This window comes from Grammomys surdaster, unplaced genomic scaffold (genome assembly GCF_004785775.1).
Source record: "Grammomys surdaster isolate TR1022 unplaced genomic scaffold, NIH_TR_1.0 227, whole genome shotgun sequence".
In the NCBI taxonomy this organism is placed as follows: Eukaryota; Metazoa; Chordata; class Mammalia; order Rodentia; family Muridae; genus Grammomys; species Grammomys surdaster.
In genome coordinates this window covers 3,264,731-3,286,499 of record NW_021604672.1, presented here as the reverse complement: position 1 = coordinate 3,286,499, position 21,769 = coordinate 3,264,731, and the positions used below count along the sequence as shown (strand labels likewise).

Sequence of the window (21,769 nt, the reverse complement as noted above, 5' to 3'; positions counted from 1 at the left end):
TACACACATGCTTAATATCCATGTAGTAAAAAAATCAAATCAAATCAAACAAACAAACAAATAAAAAAAATCCTCCCAAGGGCATTTAGCAGACAAGGGTCCAGGCAGAGAGGTATAAGGAACATGTAGATAACATTTTTGAGTTCCACATCATACTAAGATATATAACATGACCAGAGCATAATTTCATTTGCAACATTCCTGATGGACAGAGACAAGCTGGCTCTCAACAGGAAAGCACTTAGAAGATTCCAGTCTGATTAGCAAGCAGAGAAAAAGTGTAAATCTTACTTTCTCTTCACTAGCAGAGATAAACATCACTGTAAATGTCTGTGGGAAGTATTTAGGCAGTTTAAAACCCTCACTGGTTACCAAGCCCTGGATCAGACACAACTAAAAACCTAACATTCTGTTCCACACATCAGAGAATGATGTAAGGTCCCTTGAGGTCAAAGCACCTTATGACCAACAAGAGACAGATCAACACACACACACACACACACACACACACACACACACACACACACACCCCTGCAGGAATCATAAGAAACTCTACACAACAAACAGAACGAAAAAACTCAGTCGTGGCCTTTCTCATCTACTGTTTCAAAGACACACATGGTGGGAATTTAAAAAACCTGGGAAAAAGAAAAAAAAAACCTTCATATAATATAATAAATATAATATAATATAATATAATTACATTAAATGAGACTGGGAGGTCTTCTAGATACTTTTGCAGGTCCTTATGGCAGGCTTAACCAGTGATCTTACCAATCTTATTAATTTCTGTACTTTTAACAGCAGATATCCAGAACACATTTTTTTTTGTTTTTGTTTTTTCGAGACAGGGTTTCTCTGTGTAGTCCTGGCTGTCCTGGAACTCACTCTGTAGACCAGGTTGGCCTTGAACTCAGAAATTCGCCTGTTTCTGCCTCCCAAGTGCTGGGATTAAAGGCATGCGCCACCACCGCCCGGCTCAGAACACATTTTTTAAAGAGAAAAATAAAACCCATTTCATTGTCTGAACTGGATGAAAGGCAAAGGAAGTGGGGGAAAAAGACACAGATGACGCTCTTTGTTCATATTACCAGCAAACAGCTTTCCTCTGTTTCATAAAACCTGATTTTTTATCTGCAGGCAAATATATGGATACATTAGGAGAAAGCGGTATCAATTTTTAAATATTATTAAATTCCTCTACTGTTCTCTTGTTATTGGAACAGGAAAAGAAAGGCCGCTGATAAGCAGAAAACACTGTACTTTGCTTTTCGGGAAATTAAAAAAATAAAAAAATTAAAAAAGACTTCCAGCCACAGAGAAAAGAATAAAAGGTTTCCCTACCCACTGGAAAACTAGGAAGTCGTCAGGCAGAAACAAAGAATACAACATCCTTGATTCAGAGGAACATTCCAGCCCCTGAAAACCCACACAAACATTAATTCATCTTGTGTTAATCCCTTCCCTCCCAGGCTTTACAGTCACCACTTACTGCTGTCACTTCCTCCTGATGCAAAAAACACTTGAGTAACAGAGGTCACAAATCAAAAGCAGGAAGGTGCCTTATAAAAGACAATGTCCAGGACTCCGGCGGCATCAGCAGCTCATGTGGGCCCCATCTTCCTGTCTTAGCGTCTATACACTTATACATAAGAGGAACCCCATACCCAAAGAAATTACCATGGTGCCCAGGCTACCATATGCTCAGCAGAAGTCAATATGTACTAGGGGATGCATCAAAAGTTATTAGAAGAACATTCCTAAACTTTTTTAAACCAAAGGTTAAATGTTAATGAACCCTGGAATGACTTTCTTGAGAAATTCCACATTTCACAGAGGACAGAGGCATCCGTTCTAGGGATAAACGGCGTGTCTATGAGTCACAGAAGGGCTTTCCAACTAATTAAAACTCAGTTCAACTGATTTTGTTGTTGTTGTTGTTGATGAGTGTCTATTTCCCTAAGAACCGAAGCTCAGCGTCATTCCAGTTTCATCTGGCTGTCCTGAGTATGGGTGGGTGAACATCTCCCTTGATTGTAAGAAAGTGCACACAGAGAGAAACGTGAGGCTGGGGTTCTGAGGTGAACACAAACCCAGAAAGAACATGATGGGATGGTCATTCTAGAAAGGGACAAACAGAGTGATCCTCGCGCTCCACAGAAGGTTGGACCTGGTGACTTTCAGCTGCAAGTGGAAGAAACTAGCTTTCTACGGGGAGGTACACTTGTGTGGAGTTGTATGCACCCAGCTTTTCCCCTTTCATTCACAAAGATTTTTCCATTTTCATTCCTAAAAAAAAGTATGAAAGAAAGAAAGAAAGGAGGGAGAGAGAAAGAAAGGAGAAGAAAAAAGAAAAGGAAAGCTCCTATATTTAAAGGAACCTTTCCTTTTAGATGACCTTTTAACCAAGATACTAGTAAACATGTAATACTGCAAGTCTAGAAAAGCATAAAATGTCTACCAAAAATCCTTACCTACCCTGACAGTCCGTAAGGATACTTGAAACAATAAGATTTTGACTCTCTCGTTAAAGACACTGTGCTCACAAACTAATGCTTGAACTTCCTTTCATAGACTTTGCATCCTTCTCTAGTAAAAAAAAAAAATAAATAAATATAAGCTTCCTAGCTTGGGTGAGGCGTCCACAGTACCAGATAATGGCCTGGGAATATGAATGACATTAATTAATGAGGTTTGAATGGCCTGGGGTACACATACATGTGACTCAGGAAACTTGTGGTGGTCCATACCCTCTGATTGATGGATATGACCCAGCCCAGGGCAGCTGGTCTGCTCCGCAGGGACTGGAGAATCCCAGGCACTGCAGAGCCAGCTCCCACTCCCTCTGGGGATCTCAGCAAGTACTCTTGTCACCCAGATGTCCTTGTGGTCACTCAGAGGGCTGAGATTTTATAGCCTTTGCTCATATCAGGAAAACTTTTGTGTGCAGGCTAGGGTTCAGCGGGACACAGCTGGGCCAGGCAGCCACTCAGCAGCTCTGTGTGATGGAGCACATGTGGAGCTCTGGGAAGAACTGAGCGGTCACCTCCAGCCAAGTCAGAAACCACAGGCACAGGAGAGGGGCTGCTCAGAGGTACTCAGGGGAGAAAAACCTAAGCCTGCTGAAGCCAGGCATTAGATCAGCACCTGGTAAACATTCCCTGGAGGTGGAAACAGAAGGTTTAAACCTGGTTCTGAGAGAGCATCACTTCCCTAGCTTGAGGCCAGGATGCATTTTGTCCTCTTAGCAACAATAATTGATGTATTCTTAAAATGCACACTGTGTACATTTTTAAATAAGACATATGCATGTGTAGCAAAAACATTCTCTGCTATGTCTGGTGTTGCTTTAATCTGAGGTTAGACATGGAAAAGGATAGGCAGGGTTTTGGTTGAACTGAGCATATCTCAGGACAGAAGAGATGGCTTGAAAGTATAGAGTTATATGTGTTCTTAAAAAGGTTAAGACAGAAGAAAAAGGAAGAATCACTGAATGGTATAGGACCTCAACAGAGCCCTTGCCTCTGGAACGTGCCTGGGAAGCACTGTCCTAATGTCAATGTGAAAGTTCATTTGACACTAACTCCTTCCTGTATTCATTCCCGGTGCAGCAGAATAAAACTTCCTCTTCATCTACCTACCATGCTTCTCTTAGCAATGGACTTCTCTTAACTAGGACTTCCTCCTGTCTCCTTGAAGGGCACAAGAATCCACAGCCCCCAGAAGGCTAGGTCACTGTATAATGTCCCACAGCCAAAATGCAGGGAAAATGAATGGTTTTTTCAAGCAACTGCTCCCCCCCCAACTGGTCTGAGGCCAAGTTCCCTGAATTTCCTGTTTTTATTTCCCAGATACTTGACTCTGGTTTCCACCTTCTGGAAGCCCTTTCTGTTTTTCCTGTGCTGCTTATCAGACCATCAAATTGGCAATGAGCTCAAACATGTTTTTAGCAATGATTCTTCTAAAAATCTATACCTATAATATATAGTTTTAAAATGTTGACTTAACCTAAGCTGAAAGTCTACTGTTTCAAAATTTTACTTTGATTCTATTTTTTCTCCTCTCATGAAATAAGGGTTAAAGTCATTTTAGGATACACACACACACACACACACACACACGTCTCTTCATATATATGTATAAGCATTTATTTTCCCCAAATGAAAAAGCAGAGTGATTCTGACTATGAAGAAGTCCACTGAGCTATTCAGACTTGCAGTCTAGTTAATTTTCCTGTGTGATGTTTTATTTGCAAGTTCTTTATAATAAAGTTTTTCTAGAGAATGGCACACTGTATTATCAATTCATGATTGTCATGATAAAAAATGAGGCAGTGATACAGATTTAAAATTGCATAAAGGCATTTCTGTCTTTCATAAACAGAGTAAGTATTTGTAAATGTCATTTGAGCACCCAAAGGAAAAGCCATCGGGACCCTGATAGTAGTGAGCTCCTTGCCCATATGGAAGGTGAGGCTAATGTGCTTTTTCACTTGGCCACAAGAAGAGCTAGCAGTTCGAAAGTTGATAAGCAATATTGACTGGATTCATTTAAAATTAAAATTTAAGACAGTGTTTATGAGATAAGGCAATGTAACCATAAGCATTACTCAGCATGGCTTTCAGGGTTAACTCACCTAAGAAAAATAGAATCCATATTGAGCAATATTAATGAAGAGTCTGATTTAACAGTTAGAAATCTGCAAATGCTAAAGTCCTAAAGTTAAGAATACAGGGCCCCCCAAAAGCAGCTTGCTTGAGCCTCTAAATAAACACATACGTTGAGCTTATCCTTTTGGGGGGCAGGATAAGGGAGATAATTAAGTATATATGTTGAATCATCAATGAATACGTTTACAGTGGTTTGAAGAGGCCACGAGTGTACCCTAGGTGTTGTTAACCTCATTAGATGTACAGCACCCAGCCCATGTCTATCCTCTTGCCAATAGAATAACAGACTAATGAGTTGTTAGACGTGCCTCGTAAGTTTAAGTCTGCTAAATGACTTCCTGAATAACCAACAGTTATCTACAACTATTTCTACGACCTGTGAGCTAATCATCACAATGTTATTGTTCTCATTATAGTCAATATTACATTAGGCAATATTTGAAGGCACTGATATTTAATACCATGTAGGACATCAGTATAGTTCACACGAAAATCCAAGGACATGAGGGTTTAGATGCATCTCTAAGTACTTTAGGATCAGACAGCAGGTCGTGCAAAGGGCCACCTCTATTACGAACAGAGGATTTCTTCAGAATTTATTTTATCCTTTAGTATGTGGTACTATAATACTAATATCAATAGTAGTGGTGATAATAAGAATTTTCTACATTTTTTTTCATTGTATGCGCATGTGTGTGTGGAGACAACTTGCAGGAGTCCGTTCTCTCCTTCCATCACACAGGTTCCGAGGATGAAATGCAGATCACCAAGCTTGGCAGCGAGCATCTTTTTACCCACGGAGCCATCTTGCAACCCATCAACGAATAACAGGCAAAATGGCTCCACTGCCTTTTAATTTCTTTAACATTTATTTGGAAGACATCTTTAACTGCATAGTGAAACTACCATGCATTAATATTTAAAGTGATGCGATCTGAAGCCCATGCTTTATTTTGAGAAGCAACTCAAGAGGTGGTTCATACTTGTTCTAGTAATTAAAGACACAATGTTCTCTCGGACCAGCATAATGAACCAATTCCTCTTGGGAGGGAAGCAGATCTGTATAAACACTGTATGGCCCTCCTACTCACTGTCGGGAAAGCCAGCAGGAGCCCTTTCTGCTGGGGCTTCCTGACCATGCATAGTCCCCTGCTGTAGGTGATTCCTGAGAGAACTAGGAGACACCAGGCCCTCCCTAGGGGACTTGCCCAGGAGGAAACCTGCAAGGGAAAAAGACCTGTGCTTCTGCCTTCTCTACTTATGTGCAAGGACAAGCAGCCTTCCTACTGCAGCTGGAAGCATCTCTGTCAGGCACTTCTAAGGGCAAGGGAAACTGGAAGGACTTCTGAGCAGCGCCTCACATGAGGGATAAAGGCATCATGTTACCACATTTTTTTCTGTGGGTGTTTTCTGTGAGCACCTCTACTTCTACCTCATATACATATTAAAAACTTTTTTTTGAGGAAGGTCTATGAAAGCACACAGTACAATGTTGCTTTCAAAATACGAGTTTTGTTTAGTGACAAACATTACAAATGGCAACAAGAACCACAAGTCCTGAGGAGGCCACGGAGCTCAGCTTGCACTGGAGTCAAGAGACCAAGAGAAACAACCATCAGAAATAAAATCCAGCCTTGGCCCCTGACCCTGCAGAGGGAAAATGTGAATGAAAGTGTAAAAAAAACTAAAAAATGGGTTAGAAAGAAAAAAAATGTCATTTCCTCAGACAGAACTGAAAAAATAAATTTAGTTAAAAGTCAAAGCTCTGAGGTCATTAATATCCAAAAGGAAAACCAAGATAAAGCAAAACAAAACAAGTAAACATCAACAAAAGCCTTCACAAGAATAGAAGGTGTCTGTCTCTGTGTTAAAGTTAAAACAAAATTCCATTTGTTTCAAGCAGCGGCGGGAAAATAAATGCAGATAGGAAACTGTAAAAACGGAGTTTGTCTTAGGCCAGTTATAACACATCTTTGGTTTAAAAATGAAATTAAAACTTCACCGGCATGATGTGGTTTATGTTCCTGCACCCTTACAGCCATACAAAATAAGTCCTCCAGCTAATGGTAGATTATATGATTGGGGAGAGTGGGTTGGGGAGAGTGGGTTGGGGAGTCAGGAGGTACAGTAGCCCGTGCAGACCCAGCACCTCCTGGCTGAGCAGGCCCAGAGAGGAAGGCATGGGCGCTAAGCAGTAAAGAGAACAGTGCCCGGAGGTCCAGATGTGCGTGCTGGTGGAAGGAGGTCCCTTCTGGATCCCAATAGTCCATGGTTATAATCTTGTTATCACCTCCCTTTCCAGTCACTTCCTTATCTCGGGATTTCTGCTTTTACCAGCTCCCCTTCTGGGAATGGGCTGACCACTCTAATACAAACAGTCCTACAAGCTTTAGGGAAAGCAAAATAAAATAACAGAGCCGATCAATCAATTACTTCACACCCCATTAAAATGATCTATTACGTCTTGCCATTCTGGTGCCAGCAACTGTGCATGAATTTGTCACTTGGCTAAGAGCAGCTATGACTGAGGACTCACCCCTTCTGGCACCACCTTCACTGCACAGGTCCTTTTATGTCACGCTGGATGGTGGCCATCCATCCTTTCTCCTCTAATACGCCCATTCCTATCACACCAGTCTTCCTGAAAAAACACTCCAAGTACTCATATCACTGAAGAAAGGCACGGAGGACACCACCTTCTCCTTGGACTTCGACTCATCACCCTTATCTCCACTTCGGATCTCCCCACCCCTCCAGGCCCATTACACACATCCTCTTCCATGGCTTCTCCATGGACACTGCAAATATAGCAAAACAAACTTACCAATCTCCCATGGAAACTGCTCTCCTTGTATCCCACACTTAGCAAATGACCCCTGTGTATATCCTAAGTAGCAGCCCCCTAATATCTATCTTCACCATGATCCACTAAGCTTATCCGATCATATTCGCCAACAAAGCCCACGGATCCAGTCAATTCCAAGTACTCCGACGGGCATCATCTTTTCTATCCAAGTTTGCTTATACATTCTCAATTCTGTAGAACTACTCAATGAGTTTCTCAGAGGTAGACTCAATTCCTGTTCCCCCACCAAGCCTCCTTTCACAGGTCCATTTTCCCACTCAGTACAAGACAGTGATATAAAATAACTCATGTCAGTATATGACTGCCCATCTTCAGTCATCGAGAAAGTCACGTAGCATTACCTCTAAGCGCTTGTTGCTAACTCAGGGAGGGATTCACAAAGCCCCGTGCCTCTGCCTCCCTTTCAAAAAGTTCACTGCACAACACAAAATGTGCCATCCAGTCCTATCTGCTCTCTACCTGTTCTTTTTGACTAGTTTTTTTTTTTGACTAAAACCTTGTTCTTTTTGACTGGTTTCCTAGTGTTTCACATGAAAATCATGCAAATTCTCAGTTCAAAATTGTGTGTTTTAGTTCAGGTTGTTTTCAGTTCGGAATCCCGTCATTCAGACAGTTTACCTCCATCATATCTTAAGATAGGGTTCTAAGTGAATCTTGCTTCACCAGAAGATGTTTACTATATATTCCAACTATATATTCAAACTTCTAACAGTCTTAAAGACTCAATTACACGAAAGCCCGAGATCATCTTTAAGATTCATACATTTAATGATAAAAGAGGATATTTTTTTTTCAAAAATTACTTCTCAGAAAAGGGAAATCCCCCAATCCTGAGTTCTTGAAAGGATCTCAAAAACGACTGAATGCCTTATTTTGAGTAACAAAGCATTTAACCCTCAATGGCCTCAATCAATCCTACTTTTGGATTACATGAAAGCCTTCTGACAAAGCCAGCTTTTTGATTGTTTTTTTTTTTTTAAGTAAAGGAATTTAACTAGATACAGTAATTACTGCAGAATGATCTCAATGTAAGAGACAAGAGATGTCACAAACAGCCATTGTAGAATCACTCTTTGAAAGTCATTATGAAGGTCACGAACAAATGTCTGATTCATTACAATTGAAACTGTCCTAATAGTACGTGAACAGACAGCAGGTCTGGTGTCACAGCTTTCTTAAACTGCTACATCTCAAATAACCTCGACGGCCATGAAGAGACAGTGCTCAGGAGCAGGCATTAGGTGCCTGCAAGGTGGCTGAGGGCCAGTCGCTGCAGAGCATTGGGAATACTGGATACAGCTGTTTCATAAGTGTAAGAATGGCAAGATATGGCAGACCTAGTCTGTCATATTATTCATATAATCTGATTTTTACAATATGGATAACACTAATTAAATAGTCATAGAACTAAATCATCTCTAACCCTAGGCTAACATGATGGTTAACCTTGTAACTCAGCTATATGTGGAAGCTTGAATCAGTCATGTAAACTTAAGGACTAGAAGGACTGTTATTTCCTCCTCTCAGTAGCTCTAAAATGTTTGTCAGGCTGTAGAGAGACGTCATCCTACAGGCTCCAGGAAGCAGGGCTCAAGGGGGCTCACACGACTGAATCATAGACCCTGTTAAGGTCTAAGCTAAGCCCTCTGCACACACATACGTTATGGTTGTGCAGGTTGGTGTTCTTGTGAGACTCCTAACAGTGGGGGTGGGTGTGTCCTCTGACTCTTGTCTGCACTCGGGACTCTTTTCCTCCTATTGGTTGCCTCATCTAGCCTTGACATGAGGGTTTGTGCCTAGTCTTCTTATAGCTTGTTATGCTGTGTTCCGTTGATATTTCTGATGGCCTGGTTTTTTGTTTTGTTTTGGCTTTGTTTTGTTTGTTTGTTTTTAAGGTAAAACAGAGGAAGAACGGATCTGGACTAGAGAGGAGGTGTGTATGTGGGTTCTAGGAGGAATGGAGGGTGGGGGAACTATGATTGGGATGTTACGTAGGAGAGAAGTGTGTACACACACACACACCGCCACCGCCACCGCCACCACCACCATCATCATCATCATCAGTAAATCCCCTGCCTAGCATGCATGAGTCTCTGCCTGGGTTCAGTCACCTATATCACAGAATACTTTTGCCTTTATTATTTTATTTTTATTATTTTCTATTATAGTCCCTCAATGGTTAAAGAGTTCTGGTAAGTGCAAAATAGCAGCACTATTTTATAGGTTATTATAAATGCCTTATTATTTAGAACAGCTTAATAAATCTAATACATTGTAAAACTAATACATTCCAGAAACTTCAGTCCTGCTGAGCTGCCCCAGGGGTTTGATTTTGGACACAGAAAATCCTTGCTATTCCAAACTGCATGTTTTGTCATTCTCCGAATGACAACATTCTAAAGGAGAAGGGTGAATTTAAGACTGCCTCCTGTTAACACTCCTTTTCTGTCAAACCCCCTCCCAACCAGGAAGAACCCGGGGCTGAAGGAAAATTCAGTCCTGGTAGGGCAGAGCTGGCATCCAGGCCTCCCTCCTCTTAACTCTTGTTGCAAGCTCCAGCACTAAGCTTGGGGTTCTTCTACTGGGATTTCTATGTTTACAAATATATTTTCAAGTTATCAACTGCTTTTTGTAGGTTACATGCACGAGCAGACAAAATTTCTGGACCATATTAGTGTAATTTTCTTGTTACTTTAATGTAATTTCTGACACTTCTCTCCAGAGGTGAAGCGTCTCACTATCCATTCATACCTGCCTGATTCTGGCTTCTTGGCAAAATTAACCTTAGCTTTCAATGTAAAGGCACACTTCTTTCCTCTCTCCAGTTCTTCCCCTCTGCCAGATGAGCCATCTTTCTAATTAGCAGAGCACCACGCTAGGGTCAATCAAGCAGAATGGCCCCAGTGACAACAGATGCTGGTCCCAAGCACACCACTCATGAAATCATCCATTATGCAGAGGTGACCTAGGCCAGCTGGCACAAGGTACCCTGCTCACAGGATGACTGCCACCATCCCACACTTCTGGGAAACACACACTTCAGTTGCATCAGCACCTGACACACTGTACGCTTCTCCGTTAGGATTCTCCAAGGATGCCCTTGGCTTTGAAGGCTCAGCTGCACATTGTGGAGCCGTACAGACAGACAGTAAACAACAACAGCAGCGGCAACAAGCAAGCGTGCTTACCTTCGATTCTCTTTAATGCTGAAAGGCACATGTCCTTCCTTGGAAACTCAAAGGGATTGTTGCAGGTCCGGATGGTACCGCATTCGCATTTCCCATTGATTATATTGCAGCCCGAGATAAGGTTTTCATTGCAGGGTTCAAAACCAAGCAGCTGGTCATCGTCCCAGTCCTCATCTGCAAGACAATTACCCAGAGAAAGGTTTTCTCTTCACTTTCTTCAAAGGCCTTGAGATCAAACACACACTGGGATGTCAAGATCGGCACCCAAATGTGAGGCCTTCATTTGTGAAAGGCAGTTAGGGCAGAAATTGTACATATGAACTTATGTCACTGGGAAGCCTGAAATGCAGCCACACATGAAGAAATTAAATAGTCACATTTGTGGCCGAAATCCATGACTCCTGTGTACCACGTACCAACTATGACTCCTACAAAATACTTAATTGGGGAGACGGGCTTGGGAGATAGCTTGGTCAATAAAGTGTATGCTGCAAACACAGGAGGAGCCATGAAAGCCAGGTGTGCTGGTGTGTCTCAGTGTTGGGGAGGAGGTGATGGCGGGGGAGGTGATGGGGGATCCCTGGAGCTGCTGGCCAGTCAGCCTAGTTGCATCAGTGAGTTCCACAGACCCTTTCTCAGAAAAAAATTAAAGAGTGGCTGATGTCTTAGGAATGACACCCAGGGTTGTTCTCTGCCTTCCATACAAAGGCATGTACCAGACACACACACACACACACACACACACACGCACACACACACACATATGCTCAGAAGCACTTTTTAATTTTTAAATAAAGCTTCTTCGACCATCCCATGTTCACTAGAAGTATATATGAGTTAGTTACATTTGTCAATTTCAAAAGCAAAATTAGGCTAACTTTTTCTGACTGTATTGCACAGTACAGACAGCAAGGAAGCTAACGAATCTCAAGTATCATATTCTGCAGTGAAGGAGGGGGATGCAGGGAAGGGGAGCATCTCCAACATTTATTGGGACCTGCCGCTGGCACCCAATACTACCTACAACAAAGCTAAGGACCACAATCCAGACAGCTACCACCCAGTGAGAGACAGAGGTCATGACATTCTGAAGGTGATTCAGGTGCTGGGATGGAACAATTTGTAATAAATTAGGTTCTAAAGCCAGCTTTGGGGATGGTAAAGCCAGCCTTGGGGCAGGAGAGGTGGTTCACCATTAAGAGCAAGTACTGATTTTTGCACAGAACCCGAGTTCCATTCCTGGCACGCACACTGTGACACCAACCCTGTAACTCTAGGTGTGATAGCACCTTCTGACCGCCATCAGATTCTGCACGCTCATGTACATACACATAAGAGCTATATAGAGTTAAAAATAATGAGCATTAAAGTCTTTCAAAACCAGTTCTTTTTTTTTTTCTGAAAAAAGAAAATCCAACAAACATATGAAACACTAGTTAGGCTCTGTTCTTAACTACGTTCCTCCTAGTTCAAATACCTCTTACAGAAAAACACCGACTTCTGTACAGATGCCAGGGACATGACACGAGTCTCCCTCTCTTCATGCGATCTCTAAAAGACTCTAATCACACCCGAACTGAGACGGACTCCTGGACTGCAAACATGTTTCAGATAACAGTATCTACAGAGAAAATTTCAAAGTGCTTGCATTTAAGAAGACTTATACCTGTTACTCACACTGAAGAGTAAACATCATCTTAAGACAGTGTTTCCTGGCTGCGGTGTGCAACTCTATGATAGCCTTTAGCCACTGTGAGGCCCTGACATGAATTCATAACACGGCAGGGAGGTATATTCTCATAGAAGACAGTGCAAACAAACAGCTATGGTCTCTACAAAAGTAACACTTAATACTGATGCTATCACTCGATCATACACTACACAAGATTATTCTCCCTTTTTCCTTTACTGAAATAATTGTCTTGCCAAGGACTCTAAAGCGAAGAAATCACAACCTAAAGAGCTTCAGGATGATTCTTTAAGATGACAGAAGAGAAAAATACTCTCTGTTTTGATTCTAGAGTAGGCCTGCTTACATAATCAATGCCCCAACTTTGATGATCTTCTGCTTCTAAAGTGTAAGCACAGACACCCAAGTGATCTATTTTATACTCTGTTCTCTTTCTTAGCCGGCATTTACCATGTAAAGAATATTCACACATACAAAGGTACACTGCATGGGAACTGAAATCCCTCACATACTCTGAGAACCAGAAAGTCCACTGAGCAACTCAAGCTGGGAAAGTACTATCTGTGCTCACCGAGTTACAACTCGGTGTTGACCTCAGGGATGTCTCAGACGTAGGTAGTTGCTCATGTGCTATTAGGACAGTCTTGGTACAGTTCACAGGAACTGGCAAAGGACATTAAAACTTTCAATGCAGAGATTAATTCCCAGAATTTCAAAACTTGTAATTTATAAAACATTTGAACCACTGGAAAGACTACCCATGTTTTCCTCCTCTTTCTTTCTCCTTCCTCTTCCTTCTTCCTCCTCCTTCCTCTTCTTCCTCCTTCCTCTTCCTCCTCTTCTTCCTCTCTTTCCACCCTTCCTCTAATCCCCATCCCTCTCTGGTTTTTTTTTGAGACAGGTTTCTCTGTGTAGCCCTGGCTGTTCTAGAACTCATTCTGTAGACCAGGCTGGCCTCAAACTCAGAAATATGACTCCCAAGTGTTGGGACTGAAGGTGTGCACCACTACCATCTGACTTTTCTTTTTTAATGAAAGGAAATCTCTATTATTGATTTTTAAATGTGCAGCATTTCCAAATTGATTTGGTTCTTCCACAATAATTCTTGCACAATAAATACCTCATGCCTACATTATATCATCACGGTGTGTGTGTGTGTGTGTATGTGTGTGTGTGTGTGTGTACCATCTCACACTCACATATACCATTGGGCAGGGAGAGGTGTGTACCACCAAGTCCTCTACTCTCTCCCTTCCACCTTCCCCTTGTCCTTCAACCTCATTCCCCCACATTTACTATATTTGTCTTTCTTTAAAAGCAAAGGCTATTAGTGGTCCTCTTTCGCCAGACAACAGAGTCCAAACTTTGCTGTTGACCATGAGGTTTTTTATGGTATTGACAGAGCCCTCTTTCAATGATCTCTCTCAGACCTATATCCTACATTGCACTGAGGTTCTCACTACGAACCTATAACCCACAACACAGGCTTGCTTTTGCTTCAACGTCGTTCTTATTCATTCTTTGAGTGAGACTCAGGTCAATGTGACCTCTTTTGAGATGTCTTCTCCAAATACCCAGAAGAATGAGTTGTTCCACCATCTACCTGCAAGCATTTGCACAGATATCAAGGTTTTATGTAAGTTAAACTTCTCTGATGGGCCCAAGACCTAACTGGCAGGGACACAACTATCAATTTCTGTAACCTCAACATACAGTATAGGTATATATGGGTATGTGTATATAAAACAACAATATAGCCTGTTATAAAACAAGATGTTGCCAAAAAAGTTTCAAGATGATTATATTTAAAGAAACACTTTAAAGCTGGTCTTATTTTAAAAGTTGGTCACAGAAACCCTGGGTGAAGCACATATTTTAAAGAAATGCTTGGACACTGGTAATTTCTGACTAGAAATCACATGCCATTAATCTCTTCCTCAGTTCATCTCTCAGACAACGTCCACTTAACACCTGGTGGCATTATCATCCTTCCAAGAAGCCCATTTTCAGAGCCAAGCTGTTTGACTACCAGATGCTTCTCCCTGTCTTAACAGAGGAAGACCATTTGCCCTGAATTCGGAATAAGCTAAGAAGCAAAGGCTCCTTCCTGATCTCCCAGGCTCTGCTCTGCTTTGTCTCTCAGCTGAAGTGTCTTACCTGTGGCACTGGCCACACCTACACATCCACAGCCAAGGCTGCTGCTCCCTTGGGATGCCACCAGCACCCTCTACATCAGCCTGGAAACGGCTCTCTGAAGCCAACATTATCTTGTAGGTGTATCTCGTCTTTATTGAAAGAAAATCTTTCAATTCTCTGGCCCCACCTAATCAATACTTTGTTTTCTTTTTGGCAAGTAGTTCCCTTAGCAACGGCTATTTTATAGGATGAGAACAGCATGCTTCAAAGACAAATGCTTTTATGGTTTTCGATTACGGAACATTATACTTTAAAACAATTTAACAGAAAAATCAACAGGGATTGAAGGCAAAATTTAATGAAATTTGATTAGCACACAAAGCTGATCACATCTGAGACGATCAGAATCCAGTGCAGGTTGAATCTTTCTTATCCTAATCCTTGAAACCTAAAATGTCTCATATTTCAGAGTTTTTTTTTAAATAAAATATCTGAATAGAATTTGTGCTATATCAATGCTCAGAAAACCTTATATGTCAGAGTGTTCAGGCAGCAGGATCGGGGTGGTCTTTCTGCAGAGCTACATAGCATTTGGTGAATTCCCTTTTCAGATAATATACAACAAAGCATCTAATTTTTGCCAGCTTCATTTTAAGCTGGTATGAACAAAACTAGAGCCAAGATTAGGAGTACTGTTCCTTATTTATGGCAAGTATTGGAGATTCTATATGTGATAAGTTGTAGTCTACCAGACAGAAGGGTCAACAGATATATATTGTATACTATAAAAGAGGTATATATGATATACTATAAAATATATTGCGAATGTATTTTAAAGTTTATATCTATAAGATAAAAAATCAGAATGTTAATTATTTTTCCTAAATCCACTCATGGTTTTTCCTCCAGACAGATGTCACATTTCAGTGTACAGCAGAATTGCTTCTCGGGTACATCTCATCTCATCCCTCAGAACTAGTGAGACAAGGAGGTGAAAATTAATTCAATTAATAACCTCACTTTCAGTTAAGGAATTAAGGTTCTCCTTAGGGGGAGGGTTTTCTGTTTTCTGTTTTGTTTTAATCGTATTTAACTGTTGTATTATTTACTCCGCACCACAGTACAAAGTGGAGAAAAGGAAGATTCATTGGAATCTAGCCTGGTGTCATAGCCCCTGTTAAACCAAGATGCCAATAGTTTTTCTTGGCATTGTTTTTTTTGCTCCACTGTTGTCAAATGGATACACAAGGGGAAGACAAATACAAATTTAGTATAATTATATAGATAGCTGTGTCATTTCACACCCCATGGTGTAAGAACTGCTGTTCTGAAACATGGCCTTGCCCTGCTAGTATACAAGCCCTCACAGCAAGGACACCCAAGACTATGAAGCAGCAGTGAACAAGGTCTATCTCTAAAGGTCATCAATGAACCAGAAAAATGCTTCCGGTGTAAGTCTGAAAGCAAAGTGTTCCTTATAGGCTCATGCATTTGAATCCTTGGTTTCTAGTTGCTTGGCACTGTTTAGGAAGGTTCTGGAGAGCTGTGGCCTTGGTGGAGGAAGTAAGTCACTAAGACCAGGGCTTGAGAGTTTAAAAGTTTACTCCATTTCCAATTCTTCCTCTCTGCTTCATGTTTACAATTGGATATATATATATATATATATATATATATACATACATACATATGTACATATGGTATATGTACATATACCAGCTAGCATCCTGCTCTGGCTGCCTACTGCCATGCCCCATACACCTTATGAACTCTTCCTCAGAAATCATAAGCCCAAAGAATCTCTTCTGTAAAATGCTCTGTTTTGGGTATTATATCACAGTAACAGAGAAGCAACTAATATTTATTCTAAAATTAATTTACTACTAATAATTTTTCAATGTGTTTACGTTAATGTGTGATTTGTAAGTAACAAATGCCCACATAAAAACAAACAAAAGTTTTTTATATGATGTCTCATTCTAGGATACTAATGGTATAGAAAAAAAAATAGAAGCAGTTATTTGGAATCTCTATTTGTTTTTAAACAACCACAGTAAAACTATCAAGGACAGATGAGGATGCTGTGCAGGTAATCTTGTTTTTATCCCTTCACTTAGTACAAAAAAAGGGGATTCCCCTACAGCTAAAATTTTTGCTACATTAAGACACCTAGAAAGGTTGCCAGCAAAATAAAAAAGCTGAAGAAACATTGCCATATATTAAAAAGAAGAAAGAAACACATACGGAAACAGAGGACGGAATGACTCTTGTAAGTTTTGCTTAATTCTTATAAAACTGGTCTCTGTCATAAATGATCAGGTGCCAGAGCCATGGGTAGATTACAGCTGTGTTGATATCTTTACCCTCCCTCACATGGTTTGCAATCATCACCCATGTGCATGGCCTTACAGGTTTGAAGTGACCTCTCCTAACCCTGTTTACTTGACAGCTCTTGCAGTTTTAGAGCAGCAAGCAACTTTGCAGAATGTAAGTGGCTTCTTTATTTTATAGTGAATACGTAGTGATAATGTTAAAACACTTCCCTGTGTTTATTTCATCCCGGACTGCCTTTCTATTCCATAGTATCTCATGATATTCTGGAGGGTGCCTTGAACTGGCCTTCCTCCACATTTGAAGTGGAAGATTTTAAATACAGAGCTTTCCCATCCTGAGAGCAGAGAGGAAGCACCAGGCAGAAAGATGTGGCGAGGCCTCATACGAGGTATTTGCGGGGCCCTTCAACTCTAGGTCTACAAGGAAATAGACCCCTCCTCTGCACCATATTGGATGCTCCAAGAATTAGCTATGGACTTGTTAGCCTGGCTGATCCAGGATTCAACTTCTCTGCTCATCAAACTACTCTTCCTTCTGGAAATAGAACATGTCAGGTAGACAACAGTTACTGGATAGAGGACCCTGTGACTCTGAAATCCGCCTTCCTGAGGGCAGAAGACACCTGTGCACTCAGAGCTTCTCCTTTTCTGCCTTGCCCCTGCCCAGGTTAATGGAGTTTACTCCAAAGTAAGAGATAGCTGCACTTCATCATGTAGCAGTTCACGTGCCAGAAATATGCTATAGCAGACATTAAAAAGCAAGAAACAAACTCACAATCCACACTCAGAAGCTCACTGTAATGGAATTCTGTTGGCAGAGGAGAGGCTTTTGGGAATATAGATCAAATTAATTCTTCAGCTGTTCACATATCCCTGTGGCTACAGTAAGATGCAAATAGCTAATACTGGTATCTCTTTCCACGCCAGCCTAGAAACTCCTGTAAGGTCCAAAGGCTGCTCTGTGCAACCCCAGCTCCCAGCTGGCTGTTATCAGGCATTCCGTTCTGCTCCAGGAGGAAGCTAATGCAGTGAGCGTTCGATCTCTCTGCTCCAGGCTTAAAGCCTGCGCTCGAGAAGCGGGTGCTTCCCTCTCCCTCTTTCATGGGCTGTAATCAGTGCAAAGCAGGAAGGTCATGTTTATGGCTATCAGCAGAAAAGACTTCTGCTAGTGAAATTTTCCTTTTCAGACATTTGCACAAAATGGAACTACGTTTGGTGTCTATACACTAGAGCGAACAAAACCAAAGTCTCTAAAACAACGGCAATACTAAAATATCCATATGAATATTTGCTCATGAGGGAGACGAACAAAAAGCCCTAAACGTGTAACAAGCAAGAACATGGATTCCTATTGTCTCGGTGATGAAGAGTAAAAATGAGCAGTGCGCTTAACACAACCACTATTGTGTTGATTAGGAGGTGTAAGGTTCTACCTCTGCATATCTCACCAGATGCTTCTGCAGTGAGGCTAACAGGAGAGCCAGAAGTGAAGTACAAATGTAAATGGACACATCCTTTCTTTATGTCAATCACATCTGCTTCATGGAGATACTGGTATCTATTATGTGTGCCAAACGGAGCCAGGTGCTAGTGCCTTTCAATGTCAGGCAAAGGGTTTATATAGTATCCAACATTCACACCAAGTCATATAGCAAGTATGTGGAGATAGTATAGAAAATAAAGGGAAAAATAATGTCCTCTCTGACTGCAGAATGCTGGTGAAGAATAGTAAGGAGGCTTAAGAGAAGATGTCTTGACTCTAGAAGCAAGGGCAAAAAGAAAAAAAGGACAGAAAAGCCTGGTGCTAACCAACATACTACAAATCACTTCAAAACTCTGTCTAAACTAGAATTTATCTCAAATTGCATATGAACAAAGAGAAGCTAAGATGAGGTGGCGTAAGAAAAAGCTCTGGCCAGGTGACCACAACCTTCGCTCTGATGCTGGTTCCTGAAGGACCCTTCAACATGTAGCTCTCTAGGCTCCAAAATTTTAATGACCAAAAGGGGGATGGAATGGATAATTCATGAGGCCCCTTTAGACTTTACTCTCAAGTTTCTTTAAAGGTTTGCCAACACCTTTGAAATTGTGCAATACTAAAATTTTATTGAGGATAGTGTCACAGAATTATATAGCTCTGAAAGTCATCATTTAACTTTGAAGTAGCTTCCTACTAAGAGACTAGCAGAGTTTTGAAAACTCAGTTTCAAAGTCACATTAAGTGAGGTGATCTACTGATGTCCAGTGAAACATCTAACTCCATGGTTATCAATTAGCAGATGTTCTCCTGCCTAAAAGTAGTAAGCCCTGGTTTAGGGGAGACTGTCTTAGGGGAAGATCTAATATTTTGTTTCATCTCTTCATCAAGGTTCCCTAAAAGCCTTCCTCAGTTGTCTCTCACAGGTCCCAGTGTTTGATCTTCCTAAAGAGTTACTTTTGCGTAAATAACACCTATTGAGAGGCATTAAGAGAACAGCCCCAAGCTTCTTAAGGACTCCCTAGTTAGAAACAATGGTCTATAAAATAGTCCAACATCTGGCCATTCAAATCCTTGGCATGGAGCACAAAGCCCATTTCGACTAAGCCCAACACACATCTTCAGCTTCCTGTCTTCCATATGTCCCCTTGCGCCAGCAACACTGAGTTGTGTCCATTTCTGTTACCCATGCTGCTGTGTGACTCCACAGCTTTGAACAAGTCTGCTTACTCTTCACAGAAAGCTCCAAGGAACTCTCAAAGCCCCTCCTCAGTGATGAACTTCCTGTACCAAGGTTGCACCTCCTAAACCTTCCCAAAAAGCATTGTCATGGAGCTTACGGGAGACATGCTCACTCAACCACCACAGTGGGTTTTGTGACACAGCTGCTTCCTTACAGAGCTATCTTAGGACCCAGCAAATAGCAACTTTGCAAAACTCACCATCTGCTGAAAGGGATCAGGACAGAAGATAGCAGGACTTGCATGAGAGCTAAGCAATGTGAGTATCTGAGGGTCAAACTGTTTCTAGAAAGTAAATCTGGTGTAAGATGAAGAAAGCCACCTATGACCGAGAACCATCTTTGGATTTCAGGCTTTTTCCTCTGAAGATACTAATATAAACTCCAGTCTTTTCATCTCAACACTGTATGAATCCATGTATCAATATTTATGACATTTTGAATGAGTAAATAGATACACTATGCCTCCACCATTTTAGAGAAATAATAACAAATAACAAACTCTTAGTTTTCTTTCTGCCACTTCTGTATATCATGGCATTAGATAACATAAGTTAATGCTTTTTGCCAGAAAGGCACTTGGGCACATGAATAATGCACAGAACTATTTTATAAATATTAATGTATGCTGTAGCCTCACAGCTGTTAGTCAAACAATCAAGAGCAAACCAGAAGACAAGGTATGAGAGCTGCACTCATCCAAATGGGTGAATGATGACTACAGTGGGAAGTGTGAACACCTACAGGAGAAATGTGAACGCCTACAGTGAGAGGTGTGAACGCCTACAGTGAGAGGTGTGAATGCCTAGAGTGAAAAGTGTGAACACCTACAGTGAGAGGTGTGTGCACCTACATTGAGAAGTGTGAACACCTATGGTGAACACTGAATGCCTACAATGAAAAGTGTGAACGCCTACAATGAAAAGTGTGAATGCCTACAGTGAAAAGTATGAACACCTATGGTGAAAAGCATAGATGCCTACAGTGAAGTGAGAATACCTATGGTGAAAAATTTGTACGCCTACAATGAAAAGTGTGACTGAATCCTTAAGTAAGAACAACAACAAAATTAAGATACTCTAAAAATAAGCCCTTTGGAGAATTTAAGATTTTCATCAGAGAAGCTGAACAGCCAGCACACTAGGGAAGCACATTTCACTCCCTGGTAACAGTCTGGTGAGCAACTGCTATGTGCCAGCTTATGGACTAGGTGTCTCACCAGGATGAACTCACTTGGCTGAGGTGAGAACCCAGCCACCTAGGTCTGAATTCCACACAGACTGTACTGCACAGGCAAGGTGAAGACTAAAGATTAGGGAAAGTGAACTGGACACTGGCTGAGCAAACTTTCAAGTTCACTAGATGCTGAAGACTTGAGCTCTGGACAACCAGGAGCGGGAGCACCATTGACTTTCACTCTGGTCAAGCCTATTCACAGGGAGCACAACCTTGAGGCCCACTGTGAGGGTCCCTTCACATTGGGAACAAGCAGACACCTTGTAGCCAAAACAAACAATTCATGGGCATTCCTTTGCAACCATCAGAAGGATGGAAAATCTAAGCTTATAAGCATGATCTCAACTCTTCCACCCTCTAAGAAACAAGGGTTCTTTGTGAGAGCGAACAATGCTTTCATCCAGAGCAAGGCTCCTGAAGGGCATCTAATGACTTTTTAAAGGTGTAATGATCTATAAGTAGCATTAAGGAATCCTTTCAGGATAATAACTTTGTGAATTCAGTCAGCATCTGTTGTGTAAGAAATGTCTTCACAAATCAACTTAAGCCTGCTTTGCACGTCACCTTACTAACATCTGCATTCCTCAGGATCCACCAAGCGGAAGGTAATCATCAAAAGACCGATATCCCAACAAATTATATTTCTGCTTGATTCTTACCTTCAACACCAAGACTGTTCTGCAAAGAAATATCTTCCCTAAATATCTAAACCTTTGGGGCTGAAGAAGACAGCTCGGTAGTAGAATACTTGCCTAACATGAACAAGCCTGTGAACTCAACTCTCTATATCAGTGTGTGTGCGGATAAGCAAAAAGTCAGTCACCCAAACCTGCTGGGGGGAGAGGTGGGCGGGTAAGATATGCCTATATTTGATCTCACATATGTCAACCTATTACTGCAGGAATCTTGCTATCTGGTGTCAATAAGAAGCAATTT

General features: G+C 41.3%; 1 protein-coding gene across 2 annotated transcripts in view; it reads right to left on the bottom strand.

The window, feature by feature from the left end:
* Nucleotides 1-21,769, bottom strand: part of Crim1 (cysteine rich transmembrane BMP regulator 1) — a 173,555-nt gene that overhangs the window by 123,844 nt on the left and 27,942 nt on the right. For both annotated transcript variants that reach the window (XM_028773451.1, XM_028773452.1), the window contains exon 2: nucleotides 10,725-10,898. In XM_028773451.1, coding sequence (XP_028629284.1) covers nucleotides 10,725-10,898 — 174 coding nt within the window. The remainder of the gene's footprint in view (nucleotides 1-10,724; nucleotides 10,899-21,769) is intronic.